The following is a 23,368-nucleotide window of genomic DNA, read 5'->3' on the forward strand; positions in this document are numbered from 1 at the left end:
TATATATATATATGGCTGACAAGTACATTTTAGAGAAAGAGAGAGAGAAGTTGAGGCTTTGAGGTTACACCTTACATCACTACAAAGAAATAGGTATTCCTGTGGTTCCCTGATGGAGAGAAACAACTTCAGTGATTGTTGTTAAATTCAGGAATCAGGTTTAGATTACCTGCCAGTCCAGTCTAGTCCGGACCAACTAGATTTACCTCAGTGTTCTTTAATCTTATGCATTTTTACAGCAAATTGCAAACTCCAGACTCGTTTCTCCTTATGAAATCCAATGTAACTTTTCGAGTATATTTTTCTTTTCTTTTCTTTTTTTTTGCAGAATGAACCACAGTATGAACGTGCTGTGCAATATCTGAGGTGAGACGTTAGACAATGACAAAGGTTGGATTCTTCACCTGAATAAGAAACGCTTCAAAACAAAAGCGACGCTCTGAATTCTTCCTCGCGGAGCGGCCTCGTGTCACGTGACCGTGACGTATCCCTTCACAAACAACACTCGGCGTTGAGCGCGTTCATAAACACAGTGGACGGGGCGGACGGCGCGAGCGCTTCGCTTCCGACCGACAATTTGATTATTTTAGGTTTACAACAATAAGCCTCTAAAGAGTTTTATTTCTTTCCGACTTCAGCTACAGTGATAGCTAAGTTTGGAAAGGAGAAAAGAGGCAATTTTCGTGTTGTTCGTAGAATATATTTATATGTGTGCATTAGTCGAAGATTATTTGACATCTCCCACGAAGGAATAAACTCAGCGACTTTAGAGTAAAAATACAGAATACAATTGCTCGGCATGGAAAAAGCAACATCTAAGAAATCGTGTTGTGGTAAGTCTACTCTTTTTAAGGTCTAGTTAGATGTGTAAGCATGAAAAATATAGAAAAATGCAGTGTGGTTTAAAAAACATTTTCTTATAATCATCACTTCAAAAATGCTTTCACATTTTTCCAGATTCTTTTGGTGATTTTTTTAAATCTTCGAAGTTCCTAATCTACCTGGGACATGCTCTTTCAACATGGGTAAGTGGGCAATGTATTGTGTCAAATATCCTTCTATTGTACCTGATAAGAAATGCAGAAATTCTAATACGTGCGTGAAACATAACAAATCACGCATGCATGCATGTTCATATTGGTTTCACGCTTGTTCATAAAATCGTGATGTTCAAAAAATCACAATTAATGCAGACAATAAATTAGACAAAATCTTGCTGACAAGGACTTATTTTTAGAGCTTCTCAGGATTCCGCCCATACCTTTGAGCTTATCTCGTCCTGTAAGAGCGACTTTGCTCCTACTTTGCAGGGGGACCGTATGTGGAATTTCGCGGTCGCCGTGTTTCTCGTGGAGCTTTATGGCAACAGCTTGCTGCTGACCGCCGTGTACGGCCTGGTGGTAGCAGGGTCCGTGCTGTTGTTGGGCGCCATTATCGGGGACTGGGTGGACAAAAACCCCCGCCTCAGGGGTAAACTTGACCTCCCCTCTTCACTTACGCCGAACTATACGGGAAACGAACCGCCTCGCTGATTATAACTGTAATAATAAGCAGTCCGAATAATGCATAATAAATTACCTTGAACATATGCGGAATAAAAATAGACCACGTCCTTTTAATTGTTAAAACACTGTTGATTTCCTTTTATTTCAGTGGCCCAAACCTCACTGGTTGTCCAGAACAGCGCCGTTATTTTGTGTGGCATCCTGCTGATGGTCGTTTTCCAGTATAAAGAGCAGCTAACAAGCCTCTACAACGGATGGTTGCTTGTAGGTATCTAACATAAGTATATATGTCAGTTATATAACAGTTATATTTTTAAGCTGTCTGATATTGTGTTGTAACTGAGTTGCGTATCACCATCGTGCTTTATGTATCTTGGCTCTAAAGTGAAATATCACGTGCGTTTAAGGGCTATTTAGTTTCAATGTTTTTAAAAGTTTGGTTTACAGCTTTTTAATTTAATTTAATTTGCTCTTTCAAATGTTTTTATTTATTTGAACTACATTGAAATGAAATGACTATGAGTAAAACTGGGGCAAGGGAAGTTGTTCTTTATCTGAGTTAGAATCGGCTATGGTCCACGGGCCTCTGAAGAGACCTCCGGCAAAGCCCAGGAGTATTTGTGTCTCTGACAAACCCAGAGAGCAAAGTGTCATGAGTCAGCAGTATGTGTGTGTGGGGGGGGGGGGGGGGGTGAAACTGGAGTCACGCAGTCAAACCAGTATTAGGCCATGTAGACTGACTTCCAGTGTGGCCCAGCGACAGGTCCACAGCACCAGTAATTAACGAGTGCAACCACATTTCTTACTGCCCCTGGGGGAATGGAGGCTCCTTAATGCCAACAGTACGTGACTTTTTAGGCTGGGGGGAGAGCCTTGTTCTGGACCGCTTCTGAAACCTTGTTGTTGCTGTTGCAAGGACACCTAATAATGACATTTTGCATTTTGCAAAGTTTCTTCTTCTTCGTCGTCGTATTATTGTTATTATTATTATTAAGTGAGATTTATAAAGGCTTTGCAAGTCATGAATCAGCATAGGTGAAACAATGAGCATAAAACAATTTTTGCTGCATTTGTCTTTTTTAACAGACGTTGTGCTACATCTTCGTCATCACCATCGCCAACATTGCGAACCTGGCCAGCACCGCCATGTCCATCACCATTCAGAGGGATTGGGTGGTGGTGGTTGCAGGAGAAGACCGTAGCGGCCTTGCAGGTTTGACACCACCATAGATGAACAGGGCATGATCCACCACCTTTGACCTACAGATAATTACCAGCTTTATAACTCATTTCCTTTTGTCAATTGACTCTCATGAAAGACAGACGTACCAACATTTCCTGCTGTTTAAATTTATATGGGAGGAATGTTAGAACAAGCTGTAAATGACAGTGGCCTGTCACTGGCCAAGGAAAATAACTCCATATGTTCTGTTACAATACTTACTGCCTTAGTGAAAACCCTTAACATGCCTCAAATGAACTTGGAAACCCACAGAGATGTAATTGCCATGAGATTTTATAGAGCCATAAACAATATAGGCAGGTGCAGTTCACATGAAATGTTCACTGACCAAAGTTTTTCTTTTTTTTTCTTTTCTACCTCAGACATGAACGCCACAGTGAGGATAATTGACCAGCTGACCAACATTCTGGCACCGATGCTGGTGGGCCAGATCATGGCCTTCGGATCCCATTTCATGGGCTGTGGCTTCATCTCTGGCTGGAACCTCTTCTCCATGTGTCTGGAGTACTTCATTCTCTGGAAGGTCTACCAGATGACTCCAGCACTGGCCATCAAGGCAGGCCAGAAGGAGATTGTTGATCAAGAGATGAAGCAACTTAATGTTCAGAAAGGTGTGCTTTTATATGTATATATAAATATTCAAGACTCAGCTGTTTTTTGAGTACTCAAATGACAGTGGGTGTTAATTTCTGTTGATTCCTGTAGATTAGTACTAGTCTGGTTCAAGGGTATCTTGAATTCTGACCTGTCTACGGTGCCACCATGACTTAACAGATTTGATTTACTTTGGGAGTTTCAAATCAGCAACCCCCACCACCCTCACACCAACCTTCCCCAGTAATGGAAGGCCAAAGCTTGTCATGCATCAGCTCTTAGACTGATAAATCTGGTTACAGTTGGTTACAACACATTACTTTCTCTTACGACAGTTATGACTCAACGGCGGTATTTTGTTTTGTTGCCTTTTCTAAGTCTCCTTTCCTTCCACAGAACTGGAGAACGGTGAAGTACCGGCTGAAGGCTCCCAGCTGATGAACGAGGCCGTCATGGCCAAGAGCAACATCGAGAAAAACCCGAGCTGCTGCTACCAGATCACGGAGCCGTTGCGAACGCTGCGCAGCGGATGGGTGGCTTACTACAACCAGTCCATCTTCCTGGCTGGCATGGCCCTGGCCTTCCTCTACATGACCGTGCTGGGCTTCGACTGCATCACCACGGGCTACGCGTACACGCAGGGCCTGAACGGCTCCATCCTCAGCCTGCTCATGGGCGCCTCCGCCGTGTCGGGCATCGCCGGCACGGTCGCCTTCACCTGGGTGAGGAAGAAGTGCGGCCTGATCCGGACGGGCTTCATGGCCGGGATGGTGCAGCTGTCCTGCCTGATGCTCTGCGTGGCGTCCGTCTTCGCCCCCGGAAGCCCCTTCGACCTGAGCGTGTCACCCTTACAGAGCATGATCAGCCAGCTGCTAGGAGATAGCACTGCCCTGCCTGAGGCTCCCACCATGACCAGCTTGGCCACCACAGCTGCCCAAGGCATGCTCAACATCTCCAGCATGGAAACCGAAGAAGTCCCATATATCGAGTCCTACCTGTCTGTCAGTCTCCTTTTCGCCGGTGTTATCGCTGCTAGAGTTGGTAAGTCGATGTGCAGTAAGTTGGTTTGTATTTAAAAATTATATAACTTTCTAAAATGTATTAATAAATGGACTCCAGGCGTTATCTAGCTCTTTTAAAAAAATCTTTTAATCACTCTATTATATGTGGCAAAAAGCAACAGTCAGTTGTCAGTGTGGTGTGAGAGTTGTAAAGTCAACCTTTGATGCCACATCCTTTTGCTGATGCTTTTATGTGGCAATAAAAGATGCCTCATTTCCTAACACGCTTTTTACCCACAGGTCTTTGGTCTTTTGACTTGACCGTGACCCAACTCATCCAAGAGAATGTGGCTGAGGCGGAACGAGGGGTCATCAACGGCGTCCAGAACTCCATGAACTACCTCCTCGACCTCCTGCACTTCATCATGGTCATCCTGGCGCCCAACCCCGAGGCCTTCGGTCTCCTGGTCATCCTCTCCGTCTCCTTTGTCGCCATGGGACACATGATGTACTTCAGATTTGCCTTCAAAAACCTCGGGAGCCGACTCTTCCTCTGCTGCTCGCCTGAGAAGAAAACAGACACGGACCCTCCCTCACATGCCCTTTCTGTGTAAGCCGTTACAGAGACGGTACTCCTGCCGCTGCAGTGTGTGTGTAGCACGCTCAGAGTAACCACACCAGCGACCTATATTGTACTAATGAGCTTGCAGAGTTAGTGTAGCCACTCGTGTTTAACTTCAAGCTTCAAACCTGTATAGATCTCCTTAGCCATACACTGTTTTAGCCACGCGGAGCGGTCACACACGTTCTGGGCGGGCCCAACAAACCCGGCGTTTGCACGCGGGCTGTAGGAGGAGCGACCTCGCCCTTCCCTGTGCATGCATGTGCTTTCTGACTTCAGGGTGCAGCGGTAAAGGGGTACGAGGAGGTGGCAGACGCTAGACGCCCTCCGCCAGGTCTGGCTGTTGTAGTTACTTATACATATGACCCGTGTGAATCCACCTTCTCCACACAGGGATATTTATTCTATGTTTTGGCCTGCTTGTCTAGTCATAGTTAATGCATGCTTAAATGTATAGAGTTTCAATATCGTTTTAGCAGTGTATTGTTACTTAAAATCAGGTAGATTCTAGCATTGTTTTCTGTTGGGGTTCTTTTGCAGACCAGGGGTGAAGTCTCTTAAAAAAAAACAGAATAAGATGCATGGAATCTACCTGTTCAGGAATACGCATCTCATCTATAGTCAATATTATGCATGTGAGCTTTTGTGGTGCTAAATGTGTTATTGGAGAAGCTATTTGTTCATACATGAATAGTACACATGTCCAGAGTGGGATTAAGCTTGCAGCACAGGGATGTGAGGGAATGAGTAATGTTTTCTGTCTTTCTACATTCCATTTTATTGGTGTGAAGTGTTTGATTAGCAGTTCCTGTTGATGTAGGCCCTGATGCACATATAATTCCAACAACCCCAATGGCAATCGTGGCTATCACACTGAACTTTACTCTTTGTCATTTGATTTTGTTTTTGGAAAAATGAAACATTTTTGCCCGCAAGATTGTTACACGAGCACTTTACGTGATTTACACTTTGCATTCAAGTGCAGCAATGCTTCTCCTCTTCCTCGACATTTTTGCACAAGCTTCAACCGTTGCCTTGCCGATCCGACAGCAGCAGAGAGGGTGGAGTTAATGCAAGCGGTGCTCCACCTAGCGCTGCAACCACAGTGGTGAATTTCAGTCTGCTCCACCCGGAGGTCCCACGTTTCCACCTTGCAGATTCAGCAGACCTGCTCAGTATAAAGTAAACACTGTCACTTGCTTTAGCTGCTGCTTGGAGCTACATATCGCACAACCAGCCAAACCAGAAAAAACAAGACTCTGTCTGCTTTGGAAACCGTGGCCGACATTATAATGCATGCGGCGCTTGGTTTAAGTTTATGTAATATTGAGGTTGGAGAGCCGTGGGGGCCAGCCCTAAGGATGTAGGGTGGGCATTATTCAACTCTCAGGGTAGAATGCTGAGTCGCCTCTCCGGCTCACAGCTGGGGTGTTTTATGAAGGGCAGCTGGTCTTTGTACAGAAACGCAGGTGTTCCAGCGCACTGTTGATCTTCCAAATTGACGTTTGCCCCAAAATGTAAGCACATTTTAAGCAGCAAGGCACTGATCACTTAAGTTAGTCCTGTGAGATTGTTTCAGGGCTAATACACTCAGAATCATTTTCCTTTTCTCAAATGTGGCAATTTACTATACTGGTAAATGTTGTGAAAATTGTGCGTGCATCGTGTCAGGATATTGTGTTTTTGTCTTCTACATGGATCTTTTTTGTACATGTTCATTTTTGGCTCTAAACCTTTTCTCCCATCTCGTCAAGTGTTATAATAAACATGTAGCAATGGAATATGCAGTACAAAGACAAACCCCACATCCAGTAAAATGTGACAGGCTCAAAATACAATGATACATACTTGTTTTATATTACATAATTAAAGATTGTTCAGCTAAGCAATATGTCCCATGCCATGATGAACACTGGTTAACACTCCCCTCTGATGGAGGAAGCGCAAACAGTGTGGGGAATGTATTGCCTGTCCTTGGTTCAGGTTGAAAATAAAGACACTTTGATCCACAGTGTGTGTATTTTTGTTTGCAGTCAGACACAAAGGCAGGTAGTTCTGTGAGCTGGAGAAAACTCCAGCAGTGTATCAGGCGTGGGGACAAGAGTGGAGCTCTGGACTTGTTTCAACAGTGGTCATACAGGGTCACATTCTTGGAACACCCATTGTCTTTGAAGATCTTCCTGAAATGGGCCTGTTTAAAGAACAGGCGTTTAGCTGAGCTCACACACCTGCAAGACAGTGAGAGGTCAAGGCGAAGTGTAAGCCGTTTAAAAAGGGCGCGTTTCTGGCTGGGTTGCAGATACGGGCAGCATGCAGGACTCTCAGAACTGATCTGGAATCAGTATTCCACCCACTTATAAAACATCAGTGGTATTTAGCCAAGACCAACACTTCCAGAATTCTCACCCAGCATTTAGAGGGACTAAGCAGTTTCTTCAGCTGTGGTCATGTGCTATCGGGGAACTAAAAGGTGAACGAGATGGAACAGGATGAGGGCACAGAGAAGTCAAAGTCCTGTCCTCTGACCTCACGTCTGAGATAAATATAGGTAAGAGATAAGATAAAAGGTCTAATTTCCTTCTACAACAATTCTTGGGAGACCTGCTGCTATGTACGACCTGCAGCAAATAATTACCGTGTACATCAAGGCTAAACTAGATTACACTGAATTTAAGAATGACATGGGAAACCCAACATGTAACATCAAGCCAATTAACCAACGTGTAACTCTGCACTTCAGTAGCTGAAACAGGAGTAGCTGTGATCACTGAAACTTGACCTGAAACAGTAGTGATGGGGGGCTGGACAAGCACCTCCCTTCTGTGGGCTGGTTGTCAAGGCAAAGGAAACTCCAGTGTCTGAAACCCCAACAAATCTTGCCCCAACACCCAGATTACTGAAAGCAAATTAGAAAGCGTTGAGGCAGGCCGCGATTAGATTATATCGCCTTATCCTTTCTTGGTGTTCACAGACCCTGCTGACTTCACTGAGGTTTTCCCTCTGCTCAGCGAGACTGCAGAGAGTTCTGCAGCTGGAGCTCGTGTTCCAAGTCGTGCCCAGAAACACAAAAACACTCCTGAGAAGAACGCCTGGTCATTAAACATTGTATATTATACATACTGCAGTTTCCGGCCAGTGAAAACAGCAGTGTCTCGTGGGAGAAAAGGTGTGACCAACTGAACCCAGTGGGACATCGCTGCGACTCTGCATGAAAGTGCATGACTTCATTATGATCCTGGGTCACTGAGTTTGAAGACACACAGTGAGGCAGAAGAGCTTGGACACGTTTAGATCATGCGAGCGTACTGGAGAACAGGAGAGTCCAGCGTGGAACTGGACCAGTTTTGTACAAAAAACAAAAAACATTTATTTAAAAAAGTCCATATAGCTGATACAAAAGGATTGGTTTCATAACAAGCAAACTTAGTGACCAGTCTCACGTGTTTCTGCCCACAGCCAAACTGCTGCGTTGGACTAGACCGCTCCTTACAATATGAAGGCCTTTATGGTTACACCATTTAAAAAACTAACACGCAAGATCAAGCATGTGTCAAAAACGGGTCCGTCTCATTTCTGAATGCTAAATAAATTATAGACACCCCTCACATTTTTGACATTCCATTGTTAGCTTAGGGTGTGTGTGGTAATGATGGGTGTGTGTATGTATGTATGTATGTATGTATGTATGTATGTATGTATGTATGTATTCATGGATAACAGCTGGCGAGGTTTGTGACCCAGCTGAAGTCAGTCTTGCGAACTCTCCTCAGCTCTCGCTCCTCAGCTCTGGACAGGTGTGGAGGGGCCTCATCCTTGGGGCCCTGCGTCCGCACTCCCTGCTGACCACCATGCGTCTCCATTTCCTCCTCAGAGTCCACTTCCTCTTTTTCACTGTCCACTTCCTGTTCCGAGGGCTCCTTCTCATCTCTTGTGAAAACAATTACAGAGACATTTTTTAAATCTATAAACAAAAGGATGCACAGACCTCAGAAACAGGAGACACTTCAGAAGGAAACAGGTAGCACCTGAACATTCAGTAGTTGACTTAGACATTACATAAGCAGTAAACTGAAAGTGCTGCTTCACAGAGACAGGACAAGTGACTTTTAGCATGACCACCTGCAGAGAACGTCACGCAATGTACATACACAAACACTGCAGTTTACATATTAACACGGGTAAAATATTGAGATGTTAAATATAGTTATTGGATGTCTGAAAATCACTGTCACTGAGTAAAACATGCAGGCACGTCTCTACGTGGTAGAGTAACCTTTGTCCAGCCTTGTCATGACTTAGCAGGAGACAAAGTTTACCATGACTCAGCAAATATTCAAATAAAAGGAAGTCAAAAGCACGATATGACACTTGGGATGATATGAAAAACAAAGATAACTATGGACAATAAAAACAATTACAACCAATTTAAAACAGGTATAAGTAAAAAGTCTAAAAAATGGCTGCCGTGTGTAGTGACATTCACAACATTTCAGTGAGGCTAAAGGCAGCGTGTAACAAGACTCTGGAAACGTGAGTGGCCGTACCTGCGCTCGGTAGTGGGGACGAGGAGTGAGTTCACGAACACTGAGCACAGGACAGATGCTGCAGGGAGAACATGGGCCGTCGTGTGCAGCAACTGAAGACGCCATCGGCAGAAACGCAAACAGGAGGAATCAGCACAGAAAACCAGCGCATGTGGGTAATCCAACAGTCATCTAGCTCACAGGTACCGACCTCTCTGATGGCTACCGAGCCCTGGGGGAGCTGGGCTCTCTCCGCTGCCTGATTGGTCACGGACGTCCGCTGTTCCTGCTGCTGCTGACGATGCTTGCCTAGCAACAGGTGGAAGGGAGTCACGGCGACACTGTCGTCGACCAACAGCTGCAAAAGAGAAAATTTCCACCAACGCGATGCTATTAGTCAGTAGAGCTGCAAAGGCACAATTAATAAGCTTGAGTATTCACAGGAACTAGAGGCACAGGACACGTGGACGGTGGTGAGAAACAGGAGAGACTGACCTCCTTCCTGGAGTTCAACATTCTCTCATCCTCCACCCTGGTAGTAAAGGTCAATAAGTCCTTCAAATCCAGAGAAAAATCAATGTTACCATGGAGATCAGCATTTAAAAGCATCGAGTGTGCTGAAGCAGATAGATCCAATGACCTACATTGCTTAAAGCAGTAAAAAAAACATGACATGATTTAAGAACGGTTCCAACAGGCGCGTGTAGCCCTCGACTCGCGGATGAGACTCGTACCATTTGCTCCGTGAGGAAGTAGAGGCGTGATCTGTTGAGCCACTGGGACCTCTCGTCACAGCCGTCCAGGAGATCTTCCCTCGGGGCGAAGATGCAGCGCTGCACCCTCCCGCGGCACACGGCCTTCTGGGTAAACAGAGGCCGCGGCTCGCTGGGTCGGAAAATAAACACTGGCCACAGAACACGGGTTCGGTTAGGATCATTCACCACTGCCCCGGTGACCACCTTTGATAAACCCGACACGCACACAGGCACCAGACGCAACGGTTTAGTCTTTAATCTCATTATATTTGTTCTCCACCACACAGTCGAGTGGGTAATTCAGCTGAACTCTGAGGAGATCATACAGGTGCTGAGAAATTGTGTGAACTCTGCACTGTACATGCATAAGGAACCATAGGTCTAGGATTTAAAAACAATGCTTCACTGGAGAACAGGAACGAATTTGGTGTCAGAAGAGAACACTGATTAAGATTATTTTTGGGATAAATTACAGTTATGTATTCGCAGAGAATTCTAGTAGAACGCTTTGGAGTAAAAATGTTTAAACACTCCTCACGGACGACTCTGAGACCATCACGCATACTTACGGTCAGTTTTTCCAAGGTGGTAAGAAAAGGCTGCCACATTTTCAGAAAGAGGGTCTGTCTGCAGAACACACACATCCATCACGGTGCTCCACTCCACTGTGAGAGACAAACACTGTCAGCACATCCACAGGACAGACGTTCAAACATGAAACCCGCCAGCAACCCTGAAGGACAAACATGCACACACATACTAACATGAGCAGGTGAGAAGATTCCAACAGCAAAGGAGGTTCTTGTTGGTGGAGCCCAGCAGGTACTTGGAACAGCTGAGCCGGCCAAAGCAAAGGTCCCTGGAGGACGAAATTAAAAGTAGTCACAACCAGGAGCGTCACTACCCTCGGCCCAAACCAAACACACACTCAAACGTTTGTGGTCAGATTTGACCATACTATCCTGCTAACAGCAGCTTTGTCACAACACTGCTTTGCTCAACATCACATAACTAGGGCCATTTTACTAGGGAAAACTACACAGTACATGAAGTTCGAAGAAGGTTAAACGGGGTCTGGTGTGCCTGAGCTGAAGACCTCACCTAATGGCCCCCGGCGGTTGACACAGAGTGGTGAGGAGTTCCCAGGTGTGCGGGCTCCAGACGGTCACCACCTCGGCGAAGCTCACCGCCAGCAAGGAGCCATCGGCAGAGAAACAGCAGTTGGTGGGCCGCAGGCCGTGGTAGCTGGCCACGTGGTCACATGACCAGGAGACCTGCTCCTCTGCAGCAGAAATGGAAAAAGCTGAGGTCAGTGGAAAGGCAGGAGGTGGGGCAGGAGGTGGAGGGGCGAGAGGGGCAGGGTGAATGGGAGGAGGTAAACAGGGTAGTAACGGGGATGGGAGGCTGTGTGAGGTGGCAGGGGGGCGGGACAGAATGAATAGGGGTGGGGGATGGAGAGGGAGGGGCATGAGGGACAGAGTGAGCAGGGGCGGAGCCAGGCTTTCAGACACAACTCCATTTTGGGAAAAGCTAAACCCCTTATCCCCTTATCTTCCTAAGCAGCTTACATAGGGAAAACCAAATCCCCCTGAAGCAGTTATACTTATCGTCTGCCAGTTTGCAACTAATGTTTAGTTACAAGTTGTCAGTAGCCTGACTAGACAACCTTGAAGGGCTGCTATTCAAAAACAGGAAGTTTGTTTATTGTGCACGGCTCTGCGGAGAGGAAGAGAGGAGAGGCTTGTTTCAGTGCCTCCACGATCCCACACGGTTCCCACTTGAAGACGAGAGTCAGGTTCCCTGACCTAAAAGCTGAATTTGCATATCCTACCATGAACTGCAAAAAGAGGTCACCTTTGTTAAATAGGCGCGGGAAAATCTAGTAACCATAACAACCACTCACTCAATACGGAAATGCATGAAAACTGCAAGATTTAAAGATTTTTTTTCTTTTCTTCAAATTACACAAGGTTTCAGAAACTGCATGACCAATAGGAACCCCGACATTAGAACCATCAGGACTGCGTTTTCCAACACCCTCTGTTATATGGTTAAGCCATGGTCCTTTTGTTTCCCAAATGTTTCACAACATAATCAAGATAACGTGAAAGAACTCTGTGCGAGTGTGTGTGGGACTCACTCTGCTGGTCTGAGTCGGACCCCAGAACCCAGGCTTTGAGCTGGCCGTCGTCGGCTGCAGTAACCAGCATGGTGGTCTCCGTGGCGGGGTTAAAACACGTCGCTGTAATCGTGTTATGATGGGGAGCCGTTATGGTGGTGTTCAGCTCAAAGCTACAGACATGTGCAGGAGAACAGTATTGACTCAGTAAGATTTCCAAATAAAAAAATAAAAACACCACTGTTATCTAGGGTCTTTTTTCTTTTTTTTTTTTTTACTCAACAGAATAGTTGGTTCAGACCAGAATCTTGATAGCCACTAAACTTGAGTTTGCGCTACTTTAGACTCTCGTATTACATGTATACAAAATAAACAATGTCCACACACAGTTTCCTTCACTGGGCATTACACACGCACTGCCTCAGACACACCTCTGAGTCTTTTCCCTGAAGCCCCAGAGTTTAAGTGAGAACTCGAGACTGGAACTTTTGCTGCCCCTCTGTTCCACTGTAGCCAGCCAAGAGCCTGTGATGTCCAGTGCCGCCTTCACCACCTCAAACTGGTCCAGCCCGGCCTGATTGATGTACTCCTGCTGCACGATGTCCAGCTGGGGGGAGGGAGGAGGCCAGACACACACCAGACTAACCACGCTGCAGCATAAAAATCTCACACACATCTTGGGGAATCTTCTTTAAGGATCACGAGAGGCATGATTGACAGGTTTCAGACTAAAAATGCCTTAGCTCATATGACTGCAACGATTCTTACAACACTTTCCACTGGAAACTTCCAGAATCATTCCGTCTAAGAGATATATGAATGTCTCTGCACATACACACATGCTTCATGTGCAACACTGCTGATCCTGGAAGTGCAAGCGTTCTTATGAGATCCTGCACAGAGCTGTTTCAACCTTAAATATGTAAACTGTGCTCTTCATCTGAAGGGAACACACCCTCCTCTTTGACTGGTAGCCTCTGAGAATTGTTTTCACTGGACAAACAGCTCAATTTGGTTAGCTCAGTGCTGTTCCTTTGAAAATAAACAGCACTTTCTGGTTTTTATATTTGGCTTACATTTTCTACCCTTTCAAGTGTGCTTGAGGTAAGTTGCCCCACTTACATGAACCCATTAAACTCCTAACGAATAATAATTAAAACTTTTATCATATGTGACCAATGTAGACCATTTCAAATTGCAGAGAACGAACAGCAGAAGTGAGAACATGCCAACGGCAGGAATGAAATACAGTGTCTGCTGACACAGCAGTCCCATTAATGGCTGTCTGCACACCCTCGCTGACATGGGGTCAAGTGCCAGAGAGACAGGCACCATACAGCATCACGGTGATTGGCAGCCACAAAGCCACACCCACAACCCGCCTGTGACTGGAAGCCACGCCCCAGCATGCGTGTGAAGTGCACAGCGCTTACGTTGTACAGCTGCTTGTCACGCTCCAGAGAGTAGAACTGGAGATGGCCCGGCTTTCCGTCCAGAACCAGCGCCTTGCTGCGCGGGTCGATCATCAGGTCCGTCCGCACGGTGTCTCCTGAAAGAAAGGGACAGCGGTGAGGGCAGGGTGGAGTTCGGGTTACGGTAACCGAACCCCCACGGCTGAGTCATTGTGAAACGAAGGAACGTGTGCTTAGCACCTTTGACGAGGCCTTGAATCACCGCCGACACTCGGAAGTTACAGATGATGGTGATCTCTGTCAGGGTGACACAGCAGAAACAGAATCGGGGTGAAACAGGGCACATCAGAATACATCGTACACAACCACACCAACTTGTATTCATCTGCTTAAAGTCTCCAAAACAAACTCTGAGGTTCTAGAGACAGTGCTTTGCAGCCCAAAGCCGTGGTGGAGCTGAACACAGCACTCGGCTTTGCACACTTCCAGCACAGTCGTGTTCTGATGAGAGGTTCTGAACCCTGCCATTGGCCTCTGGGTGGAACTCGTGTGCTGGGTCACCTCAGGGGTGCGTGGGAACTCTTACTGTTGTCCATGTGACCTGTGCAGCACATCTGTCCGTCCGTAGACACACAGATGTGAGTGATGGCTCCTCCCAGGCGGGGAAGGAAGTTCTTCTTGTTCACTTCTTTGCAATGCCATTGGACGAGCACCGACTCCACCCCTCCACTCAGCAGGTGCATCCCTGTACAGGGGGAGGGGGGAGAAATCAGTGATCTGGAAACACATCATTAAACATCAGCCTCAGGAACTTCAGAAACACAAATGCCGGTTAAGGCGGAGGTGGTCTGTGAAAAAACACAGTGAATCTAGAACACCATCAAATCTGCTCTGTGATCACCACCAGGACTCCAGGAACGAATGTGCTACACATGCTAGATGTGTGTAGAAGCTGAGGGGGGTTCCTCACCCTCCGGGCTGAAGCACAGGGCTTTAACGGAGTCATGGTGCCAGTGTTGAGTGGAATATGTGTACTCTTTTTTTTGGTTGAAGTTTCTCCTGTGACAGAACGTGGAAAATGAAAAAGAAAAAAAAAAGAATGAAAAATAGTTTTGTCTCCCATCATTAAGGATTTTGGTTAAATTTGATCTTTAACCTAATTAGATCGTTTTATTAGAGCTTCACTTTTATCAAAGAGAAATACTGGCCAAGCTGGTAGTGGAAATGTTACTTTTTTATTTAATAAATTTGGCTCATGTTTGAACAGCCACTTTAAATGGTCTATGTCCATTTTATTTTCACCCATGCATTGAATATTAAGTACATATTATAATTAATGCACAATAACTGCCTAATATTAGAGGACAAGCCTTTGAGCTTCACTTCATGGAAGATTTTTGCCTAGTTACAAGAACAGTGCGCTAAAGTGATTCGTAAGAACAGAATGTTATGTAGATTTTGTAACAGCATAATTGCTGTTAATTGCAGTCAAGCTGCATCCCTCAAAACAAGAACAACTTAATGAGGAGCTGAACGCTGACAAACCGGTCCCTCACCAGAGACGTATCTTTCCGTCTTCGTGTCCTGTGGCGATGCAGTCATCTTTTGGGTGACAGGCTACACAGGTGAAGGCATTTCTGCTCCCTTTCTTATCAGTGGGCTTCAGGTTAAAGCTACATTAAAAATACACAAGAATTAGACAGGGCTCTCCGCCACACCCCTGTCCCCCAAGATACACTGGTAACATGAAACTGGAAACTATAGTTGTAGTGTCAAACTGGAATAGGCCAGGTGGCAGAGGCATGTAAACAAACACCATGACTGGGCATGTTCATGCACGCCTGTGACCTGGTGGATTCTATTAAAAGATCAGCTGTATCACCATTAGTGTGAAATATACCGATAAGTCTTCTGCTTCCTGAAGAAAAACACACAGAGCTGCAGGCCCATGACGGAGGCGATATACTCCCCCTGCAGGCAGAAAAAGGAAAACACAAGTAAGCAAATACCTTCACCGTGCAATTTATTAGTAACAGATACCTTGTCTCTCCACTTAGTGGTCATTCTGTGACCCCAAGTGACCAGATACTATTGGGGCACCACACAATTCTCAACACAGCAACACGGACATGGTACTGACACGGCTGTGGGTGTTAAGTCACAGCTGCATGGCTGGGGGTTTTAGCTAGTGTCAGTGTCACTGCTGTGGTTAGACTGGCCAAGCATGCAGGAAAACAGCCATGATGTGAGGCTAGAGGAAGGCCAAAACAACGCCCATGCACACACACGGTCCACGAGGACGAGGATGCTGCTTAGGAGACACTGTCTGGAGAGCGTGGAGGAGGGGTTGGCTCACCTCTCTGCCGAAGGCTGTGCACACGGGCACTGGGCTGACATCACTCAGAACAGCAGACAGCTCGCTTGCTTCCACTTCCTGCTCCAGCACACTGGGCAAATGGAGCGCCACCAACTGGTACTGCTCTGCAAATGCACAGACTCCGCCTTCATAACACAGATCTACTCACATACACCTGACCATAATCCACATAGTAAAATGAAACAAAAACTTAGCACCCTACTGAGAATAGCTCATTATGACACAGAGGCAGTCTAAGGGCCATGCTAACTTGACAAAAACACAAAAAACACGCATCAAACAAAAACACACATAACAGAATGCTTTGACACCAATACCTACCGTCGATATCATTGCCGTTCTTACTTTGCATGGAAACAATAATAAAAACGATTCCAACATGTTTGTCTGAGACATAAATCGAAGATATCTTCCATCCAACATTAAATGTCTGAAGGAAAACAGAAAGACAAATCAAAATGGCATTCCAAATACAGTAGTAGTGAGATCTGACACTGTGGGCAGTCATGGCCTGGTGGTAGGGAACTGGTCTTGTGACCGGAGGGTCATGGGTTCAATTCCCAGACCGGAGGCCATGACTGAGGTGCCCTTGAGCAAGGCACCTAACCCCAAATGCTTCCCAGGCTAGGGCTGCCCACCGCCCTGGGCATGTATGATCCCATAATAATCACTAGTGTGTGTGTGTTCTAACTGCACAGATGGGCACAGATGCACGGAGGACAAATTTCGATTGCGGTGAAAAAAAAATCACAATTGACAAAATATGGTACATTTGCATTGTGGTTACTCTACCTTGATAAGGATGCCATCTATGTAATCCCACAGCCTAACAGTGCCATCTAGTGAGCAAGAGAAAACCTGCAGGCAGGAAAAAGGCAAAGCTATGACTAAAACAAGCTAGGTCCCTTTTCCCTAAAAACAAACTGTTAAGATCATTTTAAATGATGGGCTGTTCAATGCTCACACTACCACAATGCTCACAACGACGATCTTTGTTTTATGATTTGGCAAACTATGGTAAATACTGCAAGACTGGAGTTCAACAGGTCTTAATATTACATATTAGTACATATATTACTGACACTGTTCTTGAGTTACTGAATCCACAGATCTTTACTCATCTGAGCAATTGAAGACCCACTGATTTATGGGTATTTTTATATTGATTTATTGCAGACGTATGGAACATTTAGGAACTTCAATCCACTTTTCATTTGGATGTGATTGCAATCCACAGACTAACCAAGCAGCTGGCTGACATTGCATTAGAAATTCCAAGAGTGAAAGTCACATATATTCAACCAGAAATCCAGACTAAATATTTGTGTAGAACATTTTGTTGTTCTTAAATTGTATGTCTGTCTATGGTTATTTGTGCTTCTTGGTAAACATTTAATTTGCAAACACTAGGGAATGGCATTGACTCCTGTAGTTTAGTAGTAGTCTGACTCAATGGTATTTTGAATTCTGTAATCAGATGCAAAGCACTTTTAAAGTCGCTCTGGATAGGAGTGTCTGCTAAATGCTGTAAATGTAACCCAGTGTCACTTTACAATGCAACAACACTGAAAGGCAAAAATCCTGTTCAAAGAAGCCTTCTTGCAGAAATCCATATAGGTTCTTCAGCACTGAAGGCTCCGCCACCCACAGAAGAGTTTAGTGTGAGGGACTATAAGCAGACAGCTGTTGGAGGACCTGAGAGAACGAGGGGTTTGTAGGGATGGAGGAGTTCTCCTAGATATTCTGGGGCTGCCCCACGAAGGGCTTTAAAGGTAGTAACTATTTTATATAGATTTTTTTGTTGTAGGAAATCCTTCTAGTTGCTTAATTTGCTTATGTGTGTTAATAGTTTTTGCTGGAAGGCAAATAAAACCTGAGAAATAATGAGACCATGAAGGCACAAAACAGGTATTTGTCCTAGTGGGTTTCCTCAACTCAGTGGCAACACACTGCACAGCTCTATATTTGTGCTTACCTTAGCTAGTTAAACTGATTAACCTAAACCAGAAAACCTCTGAATCCCTTAACTATGCACTTCAGGCAGTGGCTGCAGGACTGAAGTTGGGAGACACTTCCAAAAGTGTCCAAAAGGATTTGGGTCAAGGATAAATCAATACATTCCTTGTGTAAATCAAGATAAAGATTTACACAAGGAAAAATAACCAGACCTGAAGTTTGTTGGCAGGATTCAAGGCGACACCAGTGACTTGATCAGTGTGGCCATCCAAGACACGGACGCACTCCTCTGTGATTGTGCTGAACACTTTGATGGAGTCCCCAGACGCACATATTAGGAACCTGCAAGATGAAAGAGACGAAATCCATAACGGTGCAACCCAAACAAACCGGAGGCGGACAACGACTGTTCGTCGGTTGGCATATGCTCATTCATATCCGAAAACACTGCTATCGTGCTACGTGGCTGCAAGCACTTGGGAAATCAATGGTAAGATGTTGACACTAAAGCAAAAACTATAAAATGCACACCAATTTCCCATTCTTTAAAAGAGCTACTTGTAGTAGATTTGAAATAACACCATGATACAGACTAAGAGTTATTAATGCAATAGCTACCGTTACCTATCTACACCACCAAAGGTGGACTACATAGGTTAGCTAGATAGCTACCGGCTACACAAGCAGGGAGCTGGTGACTTAGTTTTGTCCGACTTTAAATGGCGTCCTTTCTAGAATTAAATCCATTTAAGGTATAAAGCAGTCCATACTTGCAATCGTTTGTGATGATCGGTGGCCTAAAACATATAGTACTACCACCACTGCGAACCACGCGGATGTCTGTCTGTTCCACCATTTTTCCCTCTGACGTAATGAACTGTGCCCTCAAAATCACGTGACTGCCGTTCACGAACCGGGGGACGACATCGCCCCCTACAGGCGTTTAGTAAACCATCCTATAGGTGGGCCAACGTAAAATTAATCATTCACAATATATACCATTTTAGAATATAGGTTTTGGAGTTTATTTTAATAGTAAATCTTTTATTATATTTTATATGTTGTATATTTTATTATATTATTTACTGGTATCGTTAGTCTTTATTCATGCCAATAAACAAATGCATTTTCTTTAGCTATAGGCATATATAACCTAAGTCGTCATTATGTGAACTGTCAAAGTACTTTGTAAGTCGTTTTGGATAAGAGCGTTTTTCTAAATGCCCAAAGTGTACCTCTCCTCCTCTTGCCTGGAAGTTCCATCCTCAAGACCCTCCTACCAATATACCTCTCCTCCCTCCTCTGTACATGTCCAAACCATCTCAATCTCGCTTCTCTAACTTTATCTCCAAAACATGCTACATGTGCTGATCCTCTAATAAACTCATTTCTGATCCTGTCCTTCCTCGTCACTCCAAATGAGAATCTCAACATCTTCATCTCAGAAACCTCCATCTCCCTCACCTGTCTCTTTGTCAGTGCCACTGTTTCCAGTCCATACAACATAGCAGGTCTCATTACTGTCCTATAGATCTTTCCTTTCACTCTAGCCAACACCCTTCTATCACAGATCACCCCAGAAACGTTATGCCATCCACACCACCCTGCCTGCACTCTCTTCTTTACCTCTCTTTCACTTCCTCAATTACTCTGTACCCTCGACCCAAAGTAGGTAAACTCGTCAACCTTCACCAAATCAACTCCTTGTAGCTGGACCTGTCCACCGTCTGCCCTCTCATACACACACATGTACTCTGTTTTACTCCTGCTCACTTTCATTTCCCTGCTCTCCAAAGCATATCTCCATCTTTCCAAGCTCACTTCCACCTGCTCCCTACTCTCACTACAGATCACAATGTCATCAGCAAGCATCATAGTCCAAGGGAACTCGTGTCTAACCTCGTCCATCAGTCTGTCCATGACAATTGCGAACAGGAAGGGACTCAGGGCTGATCCCTGATGTAGTCCTACCCCCACTTTAAACCCATCTGTCATTCCTACTGCACATCTCACTGCTGTCACACTGTTCTCATACATATCCTGCACCACCCTCACATACTTTTCTGCTACTCCTGACTTCCTCATACAATACCACAACTCCTGTCTTGGTACTCTATCATAAGCTTTCTCTAAGTCAACAAACACACAATGTAACTCCTTCTGTCCTTCCCTATACTTCTCCATTAACACTCTCAAAGCAAACACGTAAATGTACATGTCATCCTAAAAATGAATATTTATTTTATTCGAATAGCCTGTGCATCTGCAGTATTAGATAGATAGATAGATAGATAGATAGATAGATATATAGATAGATAGATAGATAGATAGATAGATAGATAGATAGATAGATATAGATAGATAGATAGATAGATAGATAGATAGATAGATAGATAGATAGATAGATAGATAGATAGATAGATAGATACTTTATTGATCCCGAAGGAAATTTAGCAGCCAGTAGCAGTTACACAATAGATCACAGTAATTTCACAAACAATACAAGACTATACAATACAAGTGTGATACAATACAGTACCAGTGTGATACAATACAGTACAAGTGTGATACAATACAATACAAGTGTAGTGCATACAATACAAGTGTAACAAGTATCCCGACCAAAAAAGGTAAAACTGGTATGTGCAATGTCCAGTAGTGCAAATGTATGGGATGTGCTGTAAAAGTGTCAACGTGTCAAAGTGTCGAAGTGACCAGGAGTGTGGATGTACTGACATGTACGGAGCGTATGGACAGACTCGTTCCTCATCTGTCCCCCTCCCTCTTCCGACTCCACTGGGAGGAGTTGAAGAGTCTAATGGCTCTCGGGACAAATGATTTCCTGAGTCTGTCTGTACAGCTGCTCTGTGACAGGAACCTGCCACTGAACTTGCTCCTTTGGTCCATAATGATGGTGTGCAGTGGGTGACCATCATCCTCCATGATGGAGAGCAGTTTGCGCAGTGTTCTCCTCTCCGCCACCGTAACCACGGAGTCCAGCTCCACACCAACTACAGACCCTGCACGCCTGACCAGCTTGTCCAGACGCCTCTCGTCCCTCTTCTTGATACTTCCTCCCCAGCACACCACAGCATAGAAGAGACAGCTGGACACCACAGTCTGATAGAACATCTGAAGGAGCTTCCTACAGATGTTGAATGACCCCAGCCTCCTCAGAAAGTAGAGCCGGCTCTACCCCTTCCTGTACAGGATGTCCGTGTTGGTTGACCAGTCCAGCCTTTCATCAAGGTTTAGTCCAAGATACTTGTAGGTCTTAACCGTCTCCACATCAACCCCCTCAATCGAGACAGGCTGCATGGGTGGACTGGTCCTGCGAAAGTCCACCACCATTTCCTTGGTCTTGGAGGTGTTAAGCAGCAGGTTATTCCTGTTGCACCATGCAGCAAAGTCACTCACAAGATGTCTGTACTCCTCCTCCTGCCCTCCTCGTACACAGGCCACAATGGCAGTATCGTCCGAAAACTTCTGCATGTGGCACGTCTCAGAGTTGTACTGGAAGTCTGAGGTGTAGATTGTGAAGAGGAATGGAGAGAGTACAGTCCCCTGTGGAGCTCCAGTGCTGCTGATCACAGTCTCAGATGTACAGTCCTTCAGCCTGACGTACTGAGGTCGACCAGTGAGGTAGTTGGTGATCCAGGAGACTAGGTGTAGATCCACCTTCATCCTCACCAGCTTGTCTCTTAGTTGGAGGGGCTGAATGGTGTTGAAGGTGCTGGAAAAGTAAAAAAAACATGACTCTCACTGCACTGCCCCCCCTGTCCAGATGAGAGTGGGTCCTGTGGAGAAAGTACAGTATGGCATCCTCCACCCCCACTTTTTCTCTGTAGGCAAACTGCAGGGGGTCCATTGCATGTTGAACCTTGGGTCTGAGCTGGTGTAGAAGCAGGCATTCCAGGGTCTTCATGACGTGTGATGTAAGCTCAATGGTCTGAAGTCATTGAGCTCACTGGGGTGCGGTATCTTGGGTACTGGAAGCAAGCAAGATGTCTTCCACAGTGTGGGGACCCTCCCCAAGCGCAGACTCATGTTGAAGATGTGCTGTAGGGGAGCCCCAAGCTCAGCAGCACAGGACTTCAGTAGTCTGGGACACACCCTATCTGGTCCAGCTGCCTTCCTAGAGTGGAGTCTCCTCAGCTCACCTCTGACCTGTTCTGTAGTGAAGGTGAGTTGAGGGGGAGACAGGGGGGCTGCAGTGGTCTGCTGGGTGTGAAGAAGGTGAGAAGAGGGGGGAGTGGGGGCTGTCCTGTCTGTGCTGTCTGCCCATGGGAGGGGTGCATGAATGCCAATAGGAGAAGGTGAGGTGTTAATGTCCAGGCAGTCAGAGACTGAAGTCGCAGGAGAACAGATGAGGGGGGAAGTGGAGGAAGTGTCAGCCTGAGCCATAGGGTCTTGAACAGGGCAGTCAAACCGGTTATAGAAGGTATTGAACTCATTGGCTCTCTCACCGTCACCGTCTGTGGCACTGTTCTCCCTCTGTGGCCTGTGATGGTCTTCATACCATTCCATACCTCACTCATCTTATTCTCCCTCAGCTTCTGCTCCACCTTCTTCCTGTAGGAGTCCTTGGCCTCTCGCAAGTGGACTTTGAGCTCCCTCTGTACACTCCTAAGCTCCTCCTGGTTGTTGTTCTTAAAGGCCCTCTTCTTTTTGTTCAGAAGGCCTTTAACACTGCTGGTTATCCAGGGCTTGTTGTTAGCAAACAAGCTAACAAGTTTGTTATTTGGGTACTTACAAAAAAAGTAAACTGTTACAACTGACTAATTAGGTCCAACTCATTCATAGGGTAATTTATTGGTATTGTTGGCCATGGTCTCGTAGTCTGCTACACAAGCAATGATCTCCAGGAAGGACTTGCGTTTAGCCTACCACACATTCCTACACTAATAACACTAAATAACAAATTATGTTTATTATATTGTGCAGATTTCAGCTATATATTAGATTTAATTACAAGAATCACATTGTCTTCTATGGGTCAAACGTGAATCTATAACAGACAGTAAAAACAGAATATCTAAAATTAGATAATCTAACATTATCGTACACTTATATATCTGTGATTTTAATACAATCAACAAATCGGTAGCTTTTTGCTCTAGACAGAATACTTCCTTTCAACTTCATAGTGTACATAATGAATGAAGCAAATAATAGGAATATTCTTACTTACTTCTTTAATACAGAATAAGTACAGATATGTTTGCAACGATCGTCAATATCTGCCTTGACAATGTCTGATA

The 23,368-nt window shown here is 45.2% G+C and overlaps 2 protein-coding genes across 3 annotated transcripts; one reads left to right on the forward strand and one right to left on the reverse strand.

Annotated features, from left to right (window-relative positions):
* The first annotated feature begins 433 nt into the window (after positions 1-433).
* On the forward strand, positions 434-6,976 carry slc40a1 (solute carrier family 40 member 1). Of its 2 annotated transcripts, XM_077002346.1 has the most exons (8): positions 435-833; positions 958-1,025; positions 1,311-1,470; positions 1,654-1,769; positions 2,592-2,718; positions 3,111-3,359; positions 3,739-4,383; positions 4,644-6,976. In XM_077002346.1, exons 1-8 carry the CDS (start codon positions 800-802, stop codon positions 4,955-4,957), a joined length of 1,713 nt encoding a protein of 570 aa, XP_076858461.1. In that variant the 5' UTR covers positions 435-799; the 3' UTR covers positions 4,958-6,976. The 2 variants fall into 2 exon arrangements, with proteins under 2 accessions (XP_076858462.1, XP_076858461.1); XM_077002347.1 differs by lacking the exon at positions 1,311-1,470 and having other exon boundaries at positions 434-833.
* wdr75 (WD repeat domain 75) lies at positions 5,903-19,006 on the reverse strand. The gene is made up of 21 exons (XM_077002343.1): positions 18,878-19,006; positions 18,320-18,449; positions 16,944-17,009; positions 16,473-16,581; positions 16,131-16,255; positions 15,675-15,745; positions 15,331-15,447; positions 14,745-14,833; positions 14,361-14,519; positions 14,015-14,071; positions 13,796-13,911; positions 12,794-12,969; positions 12,384-12,535; positions 11,345-11,525; positions 11,008-11,102; positions 10,813-10,908; positions 10,223-10,392; positions 9,984-10,043; positions 9,700-9,846; positions 9,510-9,601; positions 5,903-8,892 (listed from the first exon to the last, which is right to left on the reverse strand). Exons 1-21 carry the CDS (start codon positions 18,961-18,963, stop codon positions 8,673-8,675), a joined length of 2,514 nt encoding a protein of 837 aa, XP_076858458.1. The 5' UTR covers positions 18,964-19,006; the 3' UTR covers positions 5,903-8,672.
* Positions 19,007-23,368: the final 4,362 nt, after the last annotated feature.

Source organism: Brachyhypopomus gauderio, chromosome 4 (assembly GCF_052324685.1).
Source record: "Brachyhypopomus gauderio isolate BG-103 chromosome 4, BGAUD_0.2, whole genome shotgun sequence".
Taxonomy (NCBI): domain Eukaryota; kingdom Metazoa; phylum Chordata; class Actinopteri; order Gymnotiformes; family Hypopomidae; genus Brachyhypopomus; species Brachyhypopomus gauderio.